Source organism: Bufo gargarizans, chromosome 1 (assembly GCF_014858855.1).
Source record: "Bufo gargarizans isolate SCDJY-AF-19 chromosome 1, ASM1485885v1, whole genome shotgun sequence".
Lineage (NCBI taxonomy): Eukaryota > Metazoa > Chordata > Amphibia > Anura > Bufonidae > Bufo > Bufo gargarizans.
The window spans coordinates 220453685-220473468 of NC_058080.1; the positions used below are offsets into that span (position 1 = coordinate 220453685).

The window sequence follows — 19784 nt, forward strand, 5'->3', positions numbered from 1 at the left end:
GTATAGAATCGGAGGAGCTGAGCAGAGTGATATCTAGTTTTATGGGAACAGATTTAGTATAACTTGTATGTCATTCATTTACATTCCTGCTCATTCTGGGCTTTGAAGTCCAGCAGACGGTCCTATCGGTGATTGACAGCTATCTCTGTATACACAGTCATAGCAGAAAGGCTGTCAATCACTGATAGGACCGCCTCCTGGACTTCAAAGCCCAGAATCAGCAGGAATTTAAATGTATAAATCATATGTTTTACTGAATCTTTTCCCATAAAACTATATATCAGTCTGCTCAGCTCCTCCTGCTCTATAGCATGCTGCCTGAAGATTAAACTGCATTTTCATGGTGACGGGTTCCCTTTAAGTAGAATTTTCAATAGATTTCTTAATTTTGCCTCTCATGATGACAGTGCCAGTTCTCTATGTCTATACAACAGACACTGAAGGTATTCGAAGGCAGACACTGTGCCAGACTCTGCTACCATTCTAGGCAGTGTGTAGACCTTACAGAATATACTATTATAGTGGCACTGTGCTTTGTGGACGTTAAGGCGGAGATTATTATAAGGCAGAGTGCTAAGCATTATTAAAGGCTATGGACAATGGCAATCTTTTTTAGAACATTTTTAAACAGTTTTCCCTCTACAGTTTTAGTGCATTTGCAGACTACCGCTTTACAGTGACTCTGTCAGACAGCTGGTCTGATAGCTATACAGTATGTGTAGCCTTTATCTCTGAACTCCTAACAGTTCACAAACACTCATTTAAACCATATTTTTTCAGTTTGATAAGAATTTAGCTGTAAGGAGATAAGGGCTACACATACAGCCATCAGAGTAGCTGCATGATGGAGTCCTCGCAAAACAGAACGCAAGGTAGTCTGTAGAGAAAGAAAGAAAGAGAAGGCTGTAGAACATAAACTTTTTAATATTTTTAATAAAGACCAATTGAAAAGTATTACTAGGTGTTCATAGCCTTTGAAGTCACACTGTAGTAGGCAATACTACAGATGTACTATGACTTTATTAAATGAGCACTGTGGCAGTCACTATTATAAGAGGACTATGGGCAGAACAACTGGCAATAGTATATGGGTAGTGGTGGACAGTCTATATTTATGGGACTGGTGCTATAATTTGGGGGCTTTTAGTACAGTTATTTAAGTATCAGAAAAAAAATTCAATAGTGTACATTTTCCTAGGCATTAGGGGAGGGTATTTTATACCTATTTAGATGGGGTAAAGTATGCCAAGATGCCACAATACTAAATTACTCTTTTATCCGCCCTTTCCTCCTATCTCAGGCTATTGTCATACATAGTTTTTTGTATCTGAGGTTTTATGCTGTGTTTTATTTGCTAGTGTTTTTTGCTGCATTCTTTATGTCAAAACCACCGGTTACAGACATTGCATGCAAGTGTATGGTAGCTATTAAACACAGGACAAACTGGCGTTTTTTCATCCTTGAGGTGCGTTTTCTGCATTTGTGTCATCTGCAATTGCAGCATGCTCTGGACCTGCCAGTTTTTCCCTCATTGCCTGACGTTTTTCTTCCACAAGCCTCCACTGGTGTTTTTGCAGCTTACAAGAAAAACAAATCTGCAATGTGTGTTGCCATTTTTAATGACATTTTGCATAATGTTTTATATTATCAATTTTTATTCACATACAGTTCTACAGAGGAATGGTAACGAATCAATTTTTCCTGAAATTATGGTAAAAAAACACACACAAAAAAACACACACTTACCTCATCCATTTGATCGTAGAGGCCGTTGCGGCCATATTGATGTTAGAAAACGTGCTCATGCACACTGACTTGTGACGTCACCACGTCAGCGCGCTGGCTGTGAACAGTGACCTTATCAGTGATAACATCAGCGCTCCTGGCCAGCGTAATGACGTGCTGATGTCATCATGTCAGGGAGCGCAAGATTTGGAGCGTTTTCTTCAATTAAAATGGTTTAGATGATTTGTTTTTATTTAACCCCTGATTAACCCCTGCAAGGCCTTAATGCAGGGGTTGCCCACCTTACAGACACAAAGAGCCAGGAAAAAAAAGTATGACTGCCAGGAGCCACAAGCTGTATATTTACACAAATATGCGTGCACACGTCAGTATTACTGCAATTGAGTTAGCAAACATTTAAAAGTGCATTTAAACCACCTTTCCTACCTGTAGTGTAGACAGCTTTAGTGAGACTTCTGGCAATCTTTGTTTTTCACAATGTGTTTATATATTTCTCAGATATATTGCTCACATGAACGCCCCATGCTCACATGAACGCCCATTAGTGTTGGGCAAGCATGCTCCGCCAAACACAGTGTGTGCTCGAGCGCGATGCTCGAGTCTCCTCCCCACACGTTTGTTGGCTTCTACGCAGCCAATAAACATGCAGGTAAGTACTGCCATTCACTGTAATGCCGCAGCGATGTTGGCTACTGGCATTACGGTGATTGGCTGGCCGGAACGCGTCATCGGGAGCTATATAGCACCCAATGGCACGTGTTCGGCTCAGTCTTAGGCTCCATTTTGCGGAACTGAATTGCGGACACATTCATTTCAATGGGGCCACACTATGTGCGGATCCACACTTCCGTTCCCGATTTTTTTTTTTAACATGTGCTATTCTTGTACGCAATTGCGGACAAGATTAGGCATTTTCTATTATAGTGCCGGCGATGTGCGATCCGCAAAATGCGGAACGCACATTGCAGTTGTCCGTGTTTTGCAGATCCACATGCGGATGTGTGAATGGACCCTTAGTCAGTGAGAGCTGTGCTAAAGAAGGGACAGATAGTATAGGGAGTGAAATAGTAATATTTAATTGAAAAAACTTGTTCGAGACCTAAAGGTCCTTTTAAGGACTATTGTTGTATCTGGCAGTAATATATGAGCGCAACCTGCGCTAAATAGCTTGCAATTGTTTGGCCGCTGCAGACAGCGACATTATCTGCTCTACATCTCCTGTGCAGCCTAAAATTTTCTGTGACATTCGGTGTAATTTTTTTCGCCGCTGGTGACAGTAACATTATCTGCACTACATCTCCTGTGTAACGTGTGCGCAGCCTAAAACTATCTGTAACATCCAGTGTACTATTTCCGTAGACGGTGTCCGCTGCGGACAGTGACATTACCTGCGCTACATCTCCTGTATAACGTTTGCCCATCCTAAATGACATTAATTCAGTGTAATTTTTATTAGCCGCTGGTGACAGTGACATTACTTGAGCTAAACCTCCTGTATAACGTTTGCGCGTCCTAAATATCAGTGACATTAATTCAGTGTAACTTTTTATTAGCCGCTGGTGACAGCGACATTACTTGCGCTATACCTCCTGTATAACGTTTGCGCATCCTAAAATTATCTGACATTCAGTGTACTTTTTTCATAGACGCTGCGGACAGCGACATTATCTGTGCTACATCTCCTGTTTAATGTGTGCGCATCCTAAAAATATCTGACATTCTGTGTACTTTACTTGCACATACACTTGCAAAACCTGCGCTACTGTACGTGTGACATACTTGCAAGCATATATACCATTTAATATGCGCAAGGCGAGCAGTAAGGGACGGGGAAGTGGCCATGCTGCTGATGGTGGGCGCAGAGGCCATGACCCTGGGCGCGGTGAAACTGTGCCTGCTGCCAGAGCACAAGAAACACACTCATCCACGATACCTAGATTCATGTCCCAGTTTGCAGGGCGGCACAGGACACCACTCTCGAAGTCAGACCAGTGCGATCAGGTGGTCGGTTGGATTGCAGCACATAATGCTTCCAGTCGGCTAAGCACCACCATGTCTTCCACAAAGTCCAGTCTCAGTAGCCAAGAGTCTGGTCAACAGAATCCTCACCCTGTTGGGACTCTGGCACACATGGCTGACTTTATGTTATGCTGCCTTTCCCATGACCCTCGCATTGTACGCATTTTGGCCAACACGATTACTAGTTGTTCACCCTTCTCGACCCCCGCTACAAAGAGAACTTCTTATCTCTGGTTCCTGTGGTGGAGAGGAAGAGCAAAATGGTGCAATACAGGAAGGTCCTTGTGGAAAAAATGCTCCAAAAATTTCCACCTGACAACGCTGGCTGTAGAGTACGTACCAGTAGTTCCTTGGCCAACTGAGGAGGGAAGACAAGGGGAACACACAGCAGTTCCAACAGAAGCAGGGCAACACTCTCCGAGGCCTGGAACAGTTTTATGACACCCCGCCAGCACCCTCAGGTGCTAGCGTGCCCGGCCGCCAGCGTTTTGTCAGAGAGTGTATTTAGTGCTGCTGGGGGCATAATAACTGATAAGCGCATCAGCTGAAAATGCTGAAAATGCGCGTCAACTGAAAATGCTGACCGGTTGACTCTTATCAAAATGAAGAAGGCCTGGACTGCCCCTGACTTCTCCACTCCACTAGAGGAAAGCGGCTAAACATAATAGCACTCTAAATGTGGCTTTGATGGCGTATTTAGTAAACTGTATTCCACCACTAAAAAGGGTATATGGTTCAATCTCCCTTTTCTCGTCCTCCTCCTTTATATCAACATGCTTATTAAGCTGCCCTCGCTTGTAATGTTTTAGATGGTCAGCTCAGCAGCAGCTCTCACCCATAATGTTTTAGAGGGTCACCAGCAGACCCTCGCCCATAATGTTTTTGAGGGTCACCAGCAGGCCCTCGCCCATAATGTTTTAGAGGGTCAACAGTAGGCCCTCGCCCCTAAATGTTTTAGACGGTCACCAGCAGGCCCTTGTTCATAATGTTTTATATGGTCAGATCAGCAGCAGGCACTTGCCCCTAATGTTTTAGAGGGCCAGCTCAGCAGCAGACCCTCACCCCTAATGTTTTAGATGGTCAGATCAGCAGCAGGCCCTTGCTCCAATCGTTTTTGAGGGTCACCAGCAGGCCATCAATCATAATTTTTCAAGGGTGTGTATGATGCCCTCCTTTATATGTACTAAAGGGTGTATTGGAGTGCCGGTTCCTTGTAATTTTTGGCAGACTTTTCACTTAGTTCATAGGCTTTATGAGTGTAGGAGTCCCACTATATGAACAATTGTACCACAATGTAAATGAGGCCCTCCTTTATGTGATATACAGGTTGTATAGGAGTGCCTCTTCCTTGTAATTTTTGGCAGCACTTGCACTTTATATACAAGTAAATATACAAGAAAATGTTTCGTAACAATTTTTCCTCTAAAATCGATTTTATCTTTGGTTTTGTGCGTATTATTGTCAGTATGTAAAAGTGGCGTACTACTCGGACAAAATGGTTCCCAGCAGCAACCTGGGAGTCCAAGATGCATCCAGACATCCTCCCCATGCTGTCCCCGAACCATTTCAGTGGTGTTTCCATCAATTTCTGATCTTTTCCTGTGAACGAACTAGACACCCTCCCCTCTTCAGAGCAGGGGGTGCCTGGTTTAATGCTCGGGTTCTCCCATTGACTTCCATTGTGCTCGGGTGCTCAACCGAGGTGTTCTACTCAAGCACCCGAGCACTTTGGTGCTCGACCAACACTACCGCCCATGCTCAGATGATCGCCCCATGCTCAGATGACTGCCCCATGCTCAGATGACTGCCCCATGCTCAGATGACTGCCCCATGCTCAGATGTGCTCAGATGACCGCCCATGCTTAGACAACCGCCCATATGCTCAAACACACTTTGTGTGCTGGGCACTGGCACCTGTGAAAAAAAAAGGCAGAGCTTCAGTGGCAGAGAGACTGAGGCCAGCAGCAGCCAGATTAGAGCCAAAGCTGCAGAGCGGCTGTAATCGAAATAAAATGGCTGCTGCTGGCCTAAGTGAGTCTCTCTGCCACTGCTGCTCTGATTGAGTGCCCACTGCCCTGCCCTGCTGCCCATTATTAACATTAATTTACTATGGATGGAGCTTTGGCTGCTGCTCACTCTGGCTGCAGCTGGAGCTGGAAGCAGGTCCTTCTTGCTTGCTGCGCCACTTCTTGCCGCCCCCACAGACCCAGCTTGCAGTCTGATGAATCTGGCTGCTGGGCTGGCACTGAGAAGACTGGGGGTGCGCATTAGGTCACACACATACACACTCACAGATGGGGGAGTGGGGCCGTGGGCGGGCACATCGGCGGATGGTGGTGGGGATAAGCATTGAAGCTTCGCCTTCTCTGCCAGAGGAGGAGGCGGAGCTGCAGTGAGTGACTGAGTCACGTGCCCACTCTCAGCACTCTGAGTCCTTTCCACTCTTCCGCCTCGTTCCAGCCTTCCACCGAGGCACTGACGGGTGCGCATGCGGCTCGCGAGTTGGCCACCCCTGTCTTAATGTAACTCTCAGATGACGCGATCAGCATTGATTGTGACATCTGAGGGGTTCAATAACAGGGGGCAGCGTGATCGCCGTGACCCGTCATTGTGCCCGCTACATACAATGGAGTGCAATTTGTGAAGAAGTACTTCACAACGAATCCGAAGTTCGTTGAAGCAGCCAAATTTAATTTTTGAAAACTTTGCTCATCATTATTTATACATATCCTTCCTGCTGGATCCACCGACTCAAAAGACGGTGGCCTTTAAGAAAAAAACTGTAAAATCACCCTGAGGGTTCCTGTATATTCCTTTTTTGGTGTTTTCGGCTTTTTTGGGAGGGGGTTGACAATTTTTAGTCACACAATGTTTTAATGCTTTTTTTTTTCTAGAGAAGTCTATAGCAATATACCTGAAAAAATTCCACATACGATTTGAAGAAAACACCAAGGTACAAAAACACACCTGGAAACTGTCTTAAAACCCCACTACAAAAAAAACTGTGTTTGTAGGGAGTTTTATAATTTCCTATTGGCATCTCACATGCATGAAACCCTCTCGTGATTGGTGGGGGCCCCAGCGGTCAGACCCGGATGTTCAGTCACTTATTCCCTATCTTGTGAATAGGGTCTAGGTATCTGAAATGGGACAACCCCTTTAAAGGCATATACATACAGTATTTACACGTGAATGTAACTGCATTAGCTCCTCTGAAATACAAAAATAAGAAATATTCAAAGTAGAAAGAAAAAAGGTACAAACTTACCGAAGTAGTGGCATTGGGCTTTGCACCATTTTGCAGCAGCACATTTATAATGTGTGTGTGGCCTTGCTGAGCAGCTTGATGTAACGGTGTGTAGCCATTCTATCATACAACAAGGGAGAAATATGAATAAATCAACAGTTAAATGGTAAATGATCAATTAACTATTGATGAGGCGTTTAATTAAATAAAATCTGATGAATGGATAGCATAGATCCTTTTATGTGGCCTAACACTCTACCCAACCTTAAAGATAATCACACCTGTGAACACCATTTAGTTTTTTTATTTTATTTAATAGGTGCTGATTATTTAAAAATATATATTGACAGAAGTTGGGGTGTTATGTTTCCGACTCCAACACTAATGCATAGACATGCCATTGTTAAGACTGCCATTTCTGGCATGTGATGTGACGTAGACCCTTGGTAGAGTCCCCAGAGTAAAATAATGAATGCGGGGCTACGCTACCTGGAACGAGCCTAGTAGCTTACTGCATACTAGGGTTAATTTACTAATTACTAAAAGCTGTTCACATTTTAAACTGTAGATAAATAGAAAGATCCAGGACCGCATCTGCCATGAGGCAAGATGACCATCTTGCTTCAGGCACTGGCCTACATGCCTTGAGAGGGCAGCAGTTTACAGTAGACCATTGGAGCCTATGGCTCCTGTCCATGCCATTCAGACTCATAGGCTGCAGGCCACTAGGCATGAAGCCTAAGAGGCAGTAGAATGACGCAGTCGTTCATTATCACATCATTGCACCTCCTCAGACCTGCTGCAGTAGGTCGCTGTGATACCATGGCTTGCCCCTGGACATGGCAACTCAGGTAATAGCATGGAAGAGGCCTGTGGTCTGAATCAAAACCAGCAGTACGGAGCGGAACGTCAGGCGAGTGGAATTTTTTTATATAGGTCAGCACTACTGTGGGAAAGCATTAGGCTACTTTCACACCAGCGTTTTTGCTGAATCCGTCATGGATCAGCAAAAACGCCTCTGTCACGATAATACAACCATCTGCATCCGTTATGAACAGATCCGGTTGTATTATCTTTAAAATAGCCATGACGTCACTAAAACCATTGTAAGTTAATGGGGGACGGATACGTTTTCTATTGTGTCCGACAAAATGGATCCGTCCCCGTTGACTTACATTGCGAATCATGACGGATCCATCTTTCTTCGCACCACATTGCGGACAGAAAAAGGCTGCTTACAGCGTTGTCCTGTCCGCGATGGGGACGCAACCAAACAGAACGGAATGCATTCTGGTGCATTCCGTTTTGTTCAGTTTTGTCCGCATTGACAATGAATGGTGACAAAACGGAAGCGGATTTCAAGAGCGCAGATATGAAAGTATACATACTGCACTACAGGGTTCATTATAATTCAGGTGGCACTACAGGGGATTATAATTGTGGGGGGCATTAGATGACTACAGGGGGCACTGCAGGGGCATTAAAAATACAGGGGGCACTAAAAGGAGGCATTGCAAATACTGGGGGCACTGCAGGGGAGTATTATACTCTAAATACTGTGGGCAATATAACTACAGAGGGGAATTATTAATATTGTAGGCAGTATAAAGAAGCATAATAACTATTAGGGAAACTATAGGGGGCCTCACCAGTAATACAAATTCAGATCAACTGGACTAGTTGTATTTTTACTTGTGCTTCAGTCATGCAAATGCGATCAACCTTACCTCCATGACTGAAGCACAAGTCACCAGTATTTAATGCGGGAGAATTCTCATACACGCCATTGTAATTGAGAAAGCCAGTTGGTTGACTAGGGAAACGCCAGTTGCCATGACCTGGATGAATGAGGAACTTCACGGGGGTGCCTTACACATAGGCCTTATGAAGTGCCTTATAGAGAGGTCTGGTTACAACTGGGAGCACTATTGGTGGGCACAGGGGCAGACTGGGAACTTAAAGCGGCCCTGGAAAAAAATCGAAAAGTGGCCCCATGTTGTAGGCAGGTCCAAATTGACAGGAGGCAGAGCCAACATAAGTAGATGGGGCCAGCAATATTGTAGGAAAGGACAAAATACCGCCCCAACAGAACCAAATACCACAATCCAGTATATAACATTAATGCTGAGAACACCAGATTGCGCTGTACTCAATTGACTGCTGAGACAGCCCACTGGGAAATTTCTATGGCCAGTCCGCCCCTGGGTGGGCCTTATTTCAGGATAACAATTTGGGGGCACCAGGAGGGGTAGGATGATGAAAAAGTAAGGAACCTAAAACGTCTATGTGTCAAACTCTACAGAAACGAGACACAGCTGAAAAAAGTTGTCATCGCAGACTGGTCCGAATGGAGAAGAGGAGGAAAGAAAGATCAGATACTCCTGTATGTTTGCTAGAGCTGTATGTAATGTACACCCAAATACATCTTTAGCAGTAGGGCCGGGGTTGGACTGAGAATTTGGCACTGGGGTGCCATTTTAATTTTCCCTTCAGGGAGCAGAGATGCTAGAATCAGCTATGGAGAAGATATACCTTTGTTTTAGCAGTGACACCAGCTCCGTGCGACAGAAGGAAGTTCACCATCTTTATGTTTCCATAGTGACAGGCTACAATTAGTGGTGTGTAACCCAGCTGGAAAAAAGAAGATATTCATTTACTGAGAACCAGAAGCACCATGAACAGCTCGTGGCCTTTTGACATGCAGATAATTAAAGAAAATGGCTAAAATCTAGATTAAAGCTAATTTGGAGAATTAATAACAAGCTGCATTATATACATATATACATAATAGATTTACAGTCTTTCTAAACGCTGATGCAACCATCTCTACAAAACTTTCTATATACTATGTTATACATTTACAATGATTAGATCACAAGATATTTCTATTGCTATTACACGTGTTAGCATCAGTGGGTAATGCTCATGGTTCAACGCTAATTGCCACACTGCATCTGTACATGGAACTGGAAATGATGGCAAGTCCAGATGTGATAAACTGCTACCAGGTAATAGCACTCGTGAAGGACATGCCCCACGAAGAACTATTAATTTATTCTGTTAGATCACAAACAAAACAGGTTTTTAATTGGAACTATTTTATTTAATGATCCTGTGTCTAGATATTGCTGTTACATTCTTGTTAAAGGGGTTCTCCAGGAATTAAGAAAATGAAAATACGTAAATATTACTTTATTATAAATATATTCCCAAATACCTTTCATTAGTTATAATAGCTAATTGTCTCTAGGGAGCAATCATTAAGAGAAATAAAATGGCCGCCATCCTATTAGTGCACACAGAACCTGTCCTACTCACAGGAGGACAAGCTACTTCACAACACTGAGGTAAAGAGCTGCCTCATCCTCCTCTCCTTCTTGTCAGGGATTATGGTCCTGAATACAGTTTAATATGATCTTCAGCTGAATCTCTGTAGGAATGGAGTTCATGAGGAGACATGAAGTTCAGAGAGGAGGTGGGTATGTGGCTGTGTCCTCCTGTGTGATTAGGACAGGTTTTGTGTGCACTAATGGGACAGCGGCCATTTTACTTCTCCTAATGATTTCTCCCCAGACAAAACAAGCCATTATAACTAATAAAAGGTATTTGGGAATATATTTATAATAAAGTAATATTTAGGTATTTCGATTTTCTTAATTCCTGGAGAACCCCTTTAAGATTCCCCCTGGTGTTCTTTTGTTTATCTGTCGGAATGTCCATCTGATGTTTCCGGTGTTGGTGATTATTCATGCTCAGTAGCTCAATCTCATGGCCAGGATCCTCTTGTATGCTGACAATTGCAATCTCCCATATAGGGTATCTGCAATTTTTTGTTATATTTTGCATAAATGTCATGTTGTTATGTATCTCCCGTATGCTTCAAGAATAATAAGATGTGGTTGGCATTAGGAATGGAGCTTACCATTCCATTTCTTTCCTCTTAGTGGGAGTGGGCTGGTCCTACTTCCTGCTAGGAGGGGGAGCTCTAAAGAGTTCTAGGAGGAGTTAGCTGAGCAAGCCTGGAGTGGCTTCTCAGCCTCTCCAGGCTGAGACATTTATATTTTCCCGCTCCAAGGGCCCTAGGACTACGAAAACAGCTCTGCAGATGGGTATATAGTTTTATGGGAAAATATTCAGTAAACTGGCACCTCTTCATAACTTTGGCAGAACCATCGCCAGCTTCGGAGTTTATTAGGACAAGTGTCTAAAATGCTGGTCTTAACCCCTTCCTGACCAGCACCATAATAGTACGGCGCTGCGGGAAGTGACTTCCCGACCAGCGCTGTAGTACTATGGCGCGCTGATCGAGCAGGTGCAGGAGCTGCGCCCATCCGATCAGCTGCAGGGGACTGGCTGTTCCTGTTAGCCGGACCCCTGCTGTATGCGCCAGCATCGGTGAAAACACCTATGCAGGCGCATTAACCCTCACTATACCACGGTCAGCGCTGACCACAGCATGTACGGGGTGTGTGAAGGGAGGGAGCTCTCTCCCTGTCCCCATCGGGTCTCCATGCTGCTGTGACGGGGACCCGATGGCTGGGACGGCAGCCCGATGACTTCCTTAGGCATCGTGGCTGCCTTCCCTGTTAGCCTGTGAGATTCTGGATCTCACAGGAATGAAGGATGTAAGTGTATTATACTAGTAATACACTAACAGCCAATGCATTACAATACAGATGTATTGTAATGCATTGTACAGGGGATCAGACCCGCAAACGTTTGTGGAAAAAAAAAAGTTTAAATAAAGTTTTGCATAATAAAAAAAAATTAAGTTTCAAGTAAAACAAAAAAAGCATTCTTTGCCCATAATTAAGTGATAAAAAGATTGTAAAAAAAATAGAAAAAAAGAAAAGTATACATATTAGGTATTGATGTATTTTTGGGTCACCATCCCTCACAAAAAGTCTAATACCAAGCGATCAAAAATGCGTATGTACCGCAAAATGGTACCAATCAAACCGTCATCTCATCCTGCAAAAAATTAGACTCTACCTAAGACAATCATCCAAAAAATGCATTTACTGTGCAAAACTTAACAAAAATAATAGATATATTGGTTATCGCTGCATCCGTAAAAAAATTATATGCCCCCTCAGGTGAATACTGTAAAAATTTTTTTTATAAAACTACGCCAAAACAGCCCTTTTTTTCACCTTGCCTCACAAAAAGTGTAATACCAAGCGATCAAAAAGTCTTATGTACCTTAAATTGGTACCAATAAAAAGGTCACCTCAACCCGCAAAAAATGAGCCCCCACATAAGACAATCACTAAAAAAATAAAAACCCATGGTGCCCATAAACCAATCCATCAAAATCTGTGCTGCAAAAGCCATGTGCCCCCTCAGCAGTTTACCACCACATATGGGGTGCAGTGATGGCCAGTTTGCAGTGTTCGCCAGTGGACACATGCGATCTGCCATCTTAACTGACAAGTCTGCCGAGGCACAGGTAAGTCCTTACCTGTGCACGAGCCGGTCTGAAATAAAATGCGGTCTCTGGGAGCAGGCCTTACGAGAACGGCCCCCGGAGGCTGCTCTCGGAACTGCCTGCTCCCGGAGACAACATTTCATTTCACACCGACTCGCGCACAGGCACAGGTAAGGACTTACCTGTGCCTCGCCGAACTTGTCAGTTAAGATGGCAGATCGCATGTGTTCGCTGGCGAACACTGCAAACTGGCCGTCACTGATGGGGTGTTGCCATATTCAGGATAAAATGGGTAACACATTTTGGGTGCTTTTTCTCCTGTTACCCTTTGTGAAAATGAAAAATTTGGGGCTAAAGCAACATTTTATTGGAAGAAATGAAACTTCATTTTCACAGCCAGTGTTTTCAAATTCCGTAAAATGCTTAGGGGTTCAAAGTGCTCAGTACCCCCCATAATATATTCTTTGAAGGGTGTAGTTTCCAAAATGGGGTCACCTTTTGAGGGTTTCCACTGTAGGGGTAAGTCAGAGTCTCTTCAAATACAAAATGGTGCCCAAAAACCATTTTAGTAAAATCTGCCTCCAAAAACAATATGGCGCTCCTTTCCTTCTAACCACTGCCACGTGCCCCGACAGCAGTTTACTACCACATATGGGGTATTTCTGTAAACTTCAGAATCAGAGTAATATATATGGAGGTTTAGTTTTCTATTGACCTTTGCTGTGTTGCAAGAAAAAATTGATTAACATGAAAAATCTGCATAAATATGAAATTTAGAAATTTTGTGGAACACCTAAAGGGTTAACAAGTTTGTAACATCAGTTTTGAATAATTTCAGGGGTGTAGTTTCTATAATGGGGTAATTTTGAGTGATTTCCATTACGTAAGCCCCTCTAAATCACTTTATATCTGAATTGGTGCCTAAAAAAATGGTTTAGGAAATGTTGTTGAAAATTTGAAAAATTGCTTCTAAACTTCTAAGCCTTCTAACATCCTAAAAATAACTATTGATAACTATTTTATTAGGCATTACTATCTGTATTAAAAGTAGAGATATTCAAATTTAGAAAATTGTGAATTTTTCAAAATCTTTGGTAAATTTTGGGTTTTTATTTTTATAAATAAAGGAAAAATATATTGACTCAAATTTACCACTGTCGTGAAGTACAATGTGTCACGAGAAAACAGTCTCAGAATGGCTTGGATAAGTAAAAGTGTTCCAAGGTTATTACCACATAAGTTGATACATGTCAGATTTGCAAAAAATGGCCTGGGCAGGAAGGTGAAAACTGGCCCGGGTAGAAAGGATTAATAAATGTGCCCCTATGTTCTTTCTGACTTCATTTGTACACAGGGGCCCTCTTATCAGTGATTAATAGGATTCCCTTTTCTCTGTATACAGAGGTAGCTGTCAGTCACTGATTGCTGTACACTGGGGTGGTCTTAACTTCAAAAAGAGCAGAGACTTAATGTATAAATTACAAGTTTTACAGAATTTTTTCCCACAAAACTATATATAAACCTGCTCAGCTCCTCCTGCTCTATAATATGCTGAAAAACCTTAGTGAGATTTTGTGGCAATAAAAAATTACCATTCAACATGGCAAAAATAATTTACCAAGGTGCATATCATTTATTCATTTCTCCCCTAGGTTTACATAAATGTACCCTAAGAACATTCAGCCAACAGTCTTGTTGCATAGTTACCTTGGTTTGAGCATCTAGATTGGCCCCATGTTTTGCTAGTATTTCAGATACATTCACCTTGTCCTCCTGGGCTGCGAGGTGCAATGGAGTCAGTCCATTCTGTGTACAATATAAAAATAATACAGATCATATTGCCCAATCCTTTGCTGGCAGCAGCGTGTCTTCTACTCCCTATGGAAATATGGAAATTCACATGCATGCTTGGCCATATAGGGAGACCCGGGGGCTTTGGGCTGACACCTAGCCTCCATCTGTGGCTAGCTATAAGGCACATTATGAACATATTTATAACAAAATTCACTTTCAGATGAGTGACCTATGCGAAAATCGGTTCCGTGTGGGAGAGTGAGTTCCCGTTATTGACATTTCTTGTTTCGCAGGAACGCACGGCATTACAATGATTTATAATGCTGTGTGTCTCTGCCTGACCTTGCTTCTACAGAATTATAGTGACAGCATTATGCCAGTACAATTCAGTAGATGCATGATTATACAGAGACACACAGAATTATATAAAGTATATCTGAAACAAGCAGTATCCATTACAAGAAATCACACTCACAGAAGCATGTTTTCTACACTGGACATGCTCGCCTTACATTAATTGGCCGCTGCATCTCACAAGGACTACTTGTCGACCTTATACATGGCAAGTATATCAAAACCTCAGTAAAAATTACACAGTTCTAGAGCCTATAGATATTTATTTCGATCTGCATTTTTCTAAAAGAAACTATTTATCAAAATTTTGCAATACAGTCTAATAATTTTTTTTTTAGCATGCCTTCCATTTAAGTGACTTATTTTTTAGTTGAGTGAAATTTCCCTGGGGCATGCTTTCATTCCACATTGATTTACATGACTATACTTAACGAAGCACTACCGCAAAAATTGTTATTGTCTGACCTTTTAGAAAGGTACATGATGTAATCTGTAGTGAATTTAATCTTCTCAGTGACTGTATTTGTGAGCTACCTCCTCCCTTCTGATCCTCAGCTGTGTCATGTGACCAACTCGCTGATCTCCAATTGACACAGGAAAGTAAGTCAGATACTTCTTTATTAATTCCTAAGGCACATACATTGAAGATCCCATAGGAATACATAGAGAAACTAGCTTCCTATCTATACACAAGATGGGTTATTTGGAGAGTCTGATTGCTGGTCACATGACACAGCTGAGGATCAGAAGGGAGGGGATACCTCACAAATACAGTCACTGGTAAGAAGATTACATTCACTACAGATTACATCATGTACCTTCAGGTCAGAGAATAAATATTTTTGCGTGAGTTCTTCTTTAATTAAGCACTGAAAAGTACCATGGAGCAAGCCAATTTTAAGCTAATTTTAGTACCCAAATGTGTAACTTTATGATTTTGAGCTAGTTCAGAATTCACTCCTAGTCCCGTTGCAGGCCTAGGCTGCTGATTTGTCCTTTCCCCATGCTGTATACTGCAACACTGCTTATTTAGATTGTCTGACTGTGTATAAGCATAAGCTCAGAGGAAGTCATTGTGTCATGTGTTACCAATTTCCATTACAGCAAAAATAAAATTATTAAAAAAACTACAAGCAATAAACACTAAAACTTCATGACTGAACCAAATGTACCTCAGTAAAGGGAGCTTGGTGATCGGCTTTAACTTTTAGGCTAAGGTTGGTATTACACTGCCCGATCTTCAGGCAGTGCGAGTGTCGAAGGAAGATAATACATCCATCGGCACTCGTTTGCTCTGGCCTGATCACACAGACTGATGCATACTGAATGTAGGAAGAATGATCTCTACCGCATTCCTCCCTCATTCTGTTCTATTCATTATCGGCAGCACATCCCTAAATACACAGTAAGATGTGCTGTCCATAATCATACATCTTTCATCCTAAGGAAAGATGCCAATCAGCCAACGGCTCATTCATCGGCTGATCAGCTGCTTGATTATAGAGGCCGATTATCGGGAACGAGCGTTCGTATTACCGAAATTGTGCAGTTTCGTAGGGCCTTTAGTTCGCATGTTGTAGATTTGTAGTAGATTATTGTGGATACATTTGCAGCTGTAAACTATTGAAGGCAATGGAAGTAATCTACCTCTAAACTGTGAATAATCTGCAGATAATAGGCATGATGCAGAAATGAAATTGTGGTCTGCATCAACAAATCGGTATCTGAATTATCTCAAATCCCATAGACTTGTATTGTACTGTACTCCCCTTTGGATTGCGGTGCAGTATGTGCAAGAACTCCGCAAAATGTGAAATTAGCGTCCGTGTTAGTTTTAGCAGTGACCGCTTTTGGTTAAACAAATCTCACCTTAGTGCCAACGTGAATATTAGCTTGCTTGTCCAGCAAAAGATTAACCATGTCAGCGTGTCCCTCCTGGGCTGCCAGATGAAGTGGGGTGACTCCTTGCTTGGTTAGGATGTTGGTCTCTGCCCCATAGTTTAGTAATGTCGTGGCTATCTGCATTTGATTCTTTTTGGCAGCTATATGCAGAGGTGTATAACCATTCTACAACATCAGAAAAGTCAAAGAATTACCATAAGTATTTCCCTATAATGTTTTTTTTACTACATACCTAACTGACTCGCTTCCTATTGCATGCTGTGCTATGCCGTCTTCTAGTATGCACACAGTACCATTGTCTAGACCCCTATTGTGCCCTTCACAATTAGAGATGGGCTACCATGAATCGGTGGAGGCAACATTTTCAAGAAAAAGTGGATGAACTGAGGTTATTTAGGAGAACAGTAAGAGTCACGCTGACTCTTCTCCTGATAACGATAAATGTAAAGTAAAGCCTTTTACATTTCTACCTTGTTGGATGCAATACTAGTGTAACTTCAAAAACACAACACAAAGAAAAACCATGCATCCCCCGAAGGAGGTTATAATATATGTGACCTGGTACAGTACGTGTAATTGATACACGGGTTACTGTATGTAACTATAAACTGTACACAATATTAACCTAACCCCTGTAATTGTAGAATGCAATATAAACCCCTTATCATGCTCCCTAACTACTAAAATTAAATGTATGAAAACTGACTTCCATACTATAGTAATTTTCTGATTACTAATGCTTTGGTTAAGGTAAAAAGTGAATCTGTGTCACTGTAAAAATACAAGCGGACATGCAAAAGTGACCTCAGATCTCACCTTGGCTGAGACATGGGGAGAAGCTCCCTTTTCCAGTAGCAACATCGCCACCTTCTGGTTGTCATAGTGAGCGGCAACATGGAGGGGTGTGAGCCCATTCTGCAAAGGGCGTGTGTATTATGGGGGTTAAACCAGTTAGTTATTAAAGCTCTAAAAGAAGCTACAGACATTTACACTGTAGGAAATAAAGACACTAACATAAAATGCTTATTAAAAAGTCATTACGTGATAATGACCTCTATAATGAGAACAGCACATTGTGAACACTGTTAACATACAACACGTAAGAAATATATGAGTCTATTTCTATAATGTAAATGTAACCAAACTGATTTACCTTGCCAGCAGAATCTGGGGGCGCCCGGCGTTGTAGTAGAAGTTTGGCCACATCTAGGCTTCCATACTTAGCAGCCACATGCAATGGCGTAAATCCCTTCTGCAGAAGGAGAAATAAACATGGAAGCTTTGAAGCTTTGCTATAAAGGCTGGTTTAGTGCTGCAGTAAAGCCCTGTGCTACACCATCAACACACATAACTATCATCAGGGACGGGAACGGACAGCAGAAGACCCCTGTGTAAAAACAATATATAGACCCCTGAAATATCAATAGCTCATCATAGAGCGCCCCTTTATGTCTCAAGTGGCAGTGTGTCTGAATTCAGAAATGGGGGGCCCACGCCGGCCATATGAGGGCAGCCAGGGGCAGCAAATAATGAGGGGGCAAAATGAAAATGAAATACTCTGTGGGCAAAAAATATATAGAGGAAGTGGGGGCAAAAATGAAATATAGTGAGACTTACTATATTTCATTTTGCACCCGCCCTCTCCCTCTATACATTTTTTGCCCACAGAGTATTTCATTTTCATTTGCCCCCGGGCCCCTCATTATTTGCTGCTCCTGGCTGCCCTATTATGGACGGCGCGGGCCCTTCTGAATTCCGACACACTGCCTCACGGCACCACTGATCATCATTCATGTCCCCTATCCGTATGAAGCTGAACGCCGGTGTGTGGCATTTTTTACATAAAAAAAACAAAACTACCTACTCTTGTTTGTTGCGCTCTCCTCACTTGAGGGCTACGGCGGCCAGCGGGCTCGTCATTTCTTGCTGCTGTGATCCCGTGAGACCCACTGCGGAGGTCACAGGTCTTGTGCTGACAACTAAGCGCAGCACAGCCACACTAAATATAGGGAGGGCCCGCCGCACTTAATAACAAACCACTTGTGGGCTCGCTTTACTCCATCTCTCCTGGGAGGCCCTGTGGGCCCCCCTGACTTAGGGGCCCGGTCGCAATTGCGACCGCTGTGACCCCTATAGCTACACTACTGCTCTGACCTGTGTGAGGTCAGAAGGGAGCGGATAAGCTGAGACCATCACCTATTGTGAAAGGTGAATACTGAGTTATCTTTATACATTGGTCATATCTGTCATTGTATTGGGCTTAGTGGCCAGTGCAAAAACTGCAGGATTTTTTCTTATTGTAGATAGTGACATGAAAAATTTAAAACATCATCAAAAATTCTTTGAAAATATGTTTAACAAAACCTGATTTAAACCATTGGTCATTTTCTGATCACATTCGTCTGCCATCATATTGCTGTGACCTAGCAGGACTGGCTATTTATTTTTCCACGTTTTCTTGCATGTTCATTAATTTCTATGTCATGTAATAGTAAAAGCAGCTATACCTCAGCATTCACATGGACCTCAGAAAAAGGGATAAGTAGGATCCATATGAAGCATTAAAAGAAGCTTCTAGAACTAGTATGAAATGCAGAGATGGCATTTTCTATACCTCCAGTATTCTGCTGCCTTCCAGCAGAGAAGAATATCAAGCTCGGGCATAAGAGCACAAGGTCTATTCCAGTCAATTTAAGAATAACCTGCTAAGGAAAGAGTCTACAAATTACAAGACTAACTTTACTGGTCAATGATGGAGTCCACGGGTCCCAATTTTCTGACCAAGGTGCTAGTACACGTTCAGGTTTTGATCAGATTTTGCAATGGATTTTGATTCCAGTTTTGAAGCCAAAATCAGGTATAAGAAAAATTATACTTCTCTTTCTTAAATTCATTTTCTACATTTTAGCTTCAAAATTTGCATAAAAAAATCTGAACCAAACCTGGATGTGTACTGGCGCCCTAAGGGTAAGGTCAAACGGAGCGGCACTCATGTGGCTGTACAACTGCAACTGCTGAGGTTTTCACAAGTGGTTGTTCGGGTTCTGAGCTGATCCTGGACATATCGCCTTGTTCCCCCACTCAGCCCCTGTGACATGAGCATCAGAGCATGTCATGCTTTTTTGTTTACATTTTAATACTGCTAGGGGGAGGCTTCTGACGTCACCGGCACTTATGGGCGAGTTTCGCGCTGCTGTAGCCATTTTACAGGCTAGGGCAGCGCTAAAACCCGCCCATTAGTGCTGGTGATGTCACCGGGCTTACTGCTAGGCGGAAACCTCCACCTAGCAGACC

General features: G+C 42.7%; 1 protein-coding gene across 50 annotated transcripts in view; it reads right to left on the reverse strand.

Annotated features, from left to right (window-relative positions):
- The window catches only part of ANK2 (ankyrin 2), a 524175-nt gene that overhangs the window by 92496 nt on the left and 411895 nt on the right, over positions 1 to 19784 (reverse strand). For 44 of the 50 annotated variants that reach the window (XM_044301490.1, XM_044301541.1, XM_044301518.1 and 41 more), the window contains 6 exons: positions 17644 to 17742; positions 17307 to 17405; positions 16458 to 16655; positions 14148 to 14246; positions 9545 to 9643; positions 7034 to 7132 (listed from right to left, as the gene is read on the reverse strand). In XM_044301490.1, coding sequence (XP_044157425.1) covers positions 7034 to 7132; positions 9545 to 9643; positions 14148 to 14246; positions 16458 to 16655; positions 17307 to 17405; positions 17644 to 17742 — 693 coding nt within the window. The remainder of the gene's footprint in view (positions 1 to 7033; positions 7133 to 9544; positions 9644 to 14147; positions 14247 to 16457; positions 16656 to 17306; positions 17406 to 17643; positions 17743 to 19784) is intronic. The other 6 variants (XM_044301667.1, XM_044301660.1, XM_044301473.1 and 3 more) reach the window with 1 other exon arrangement.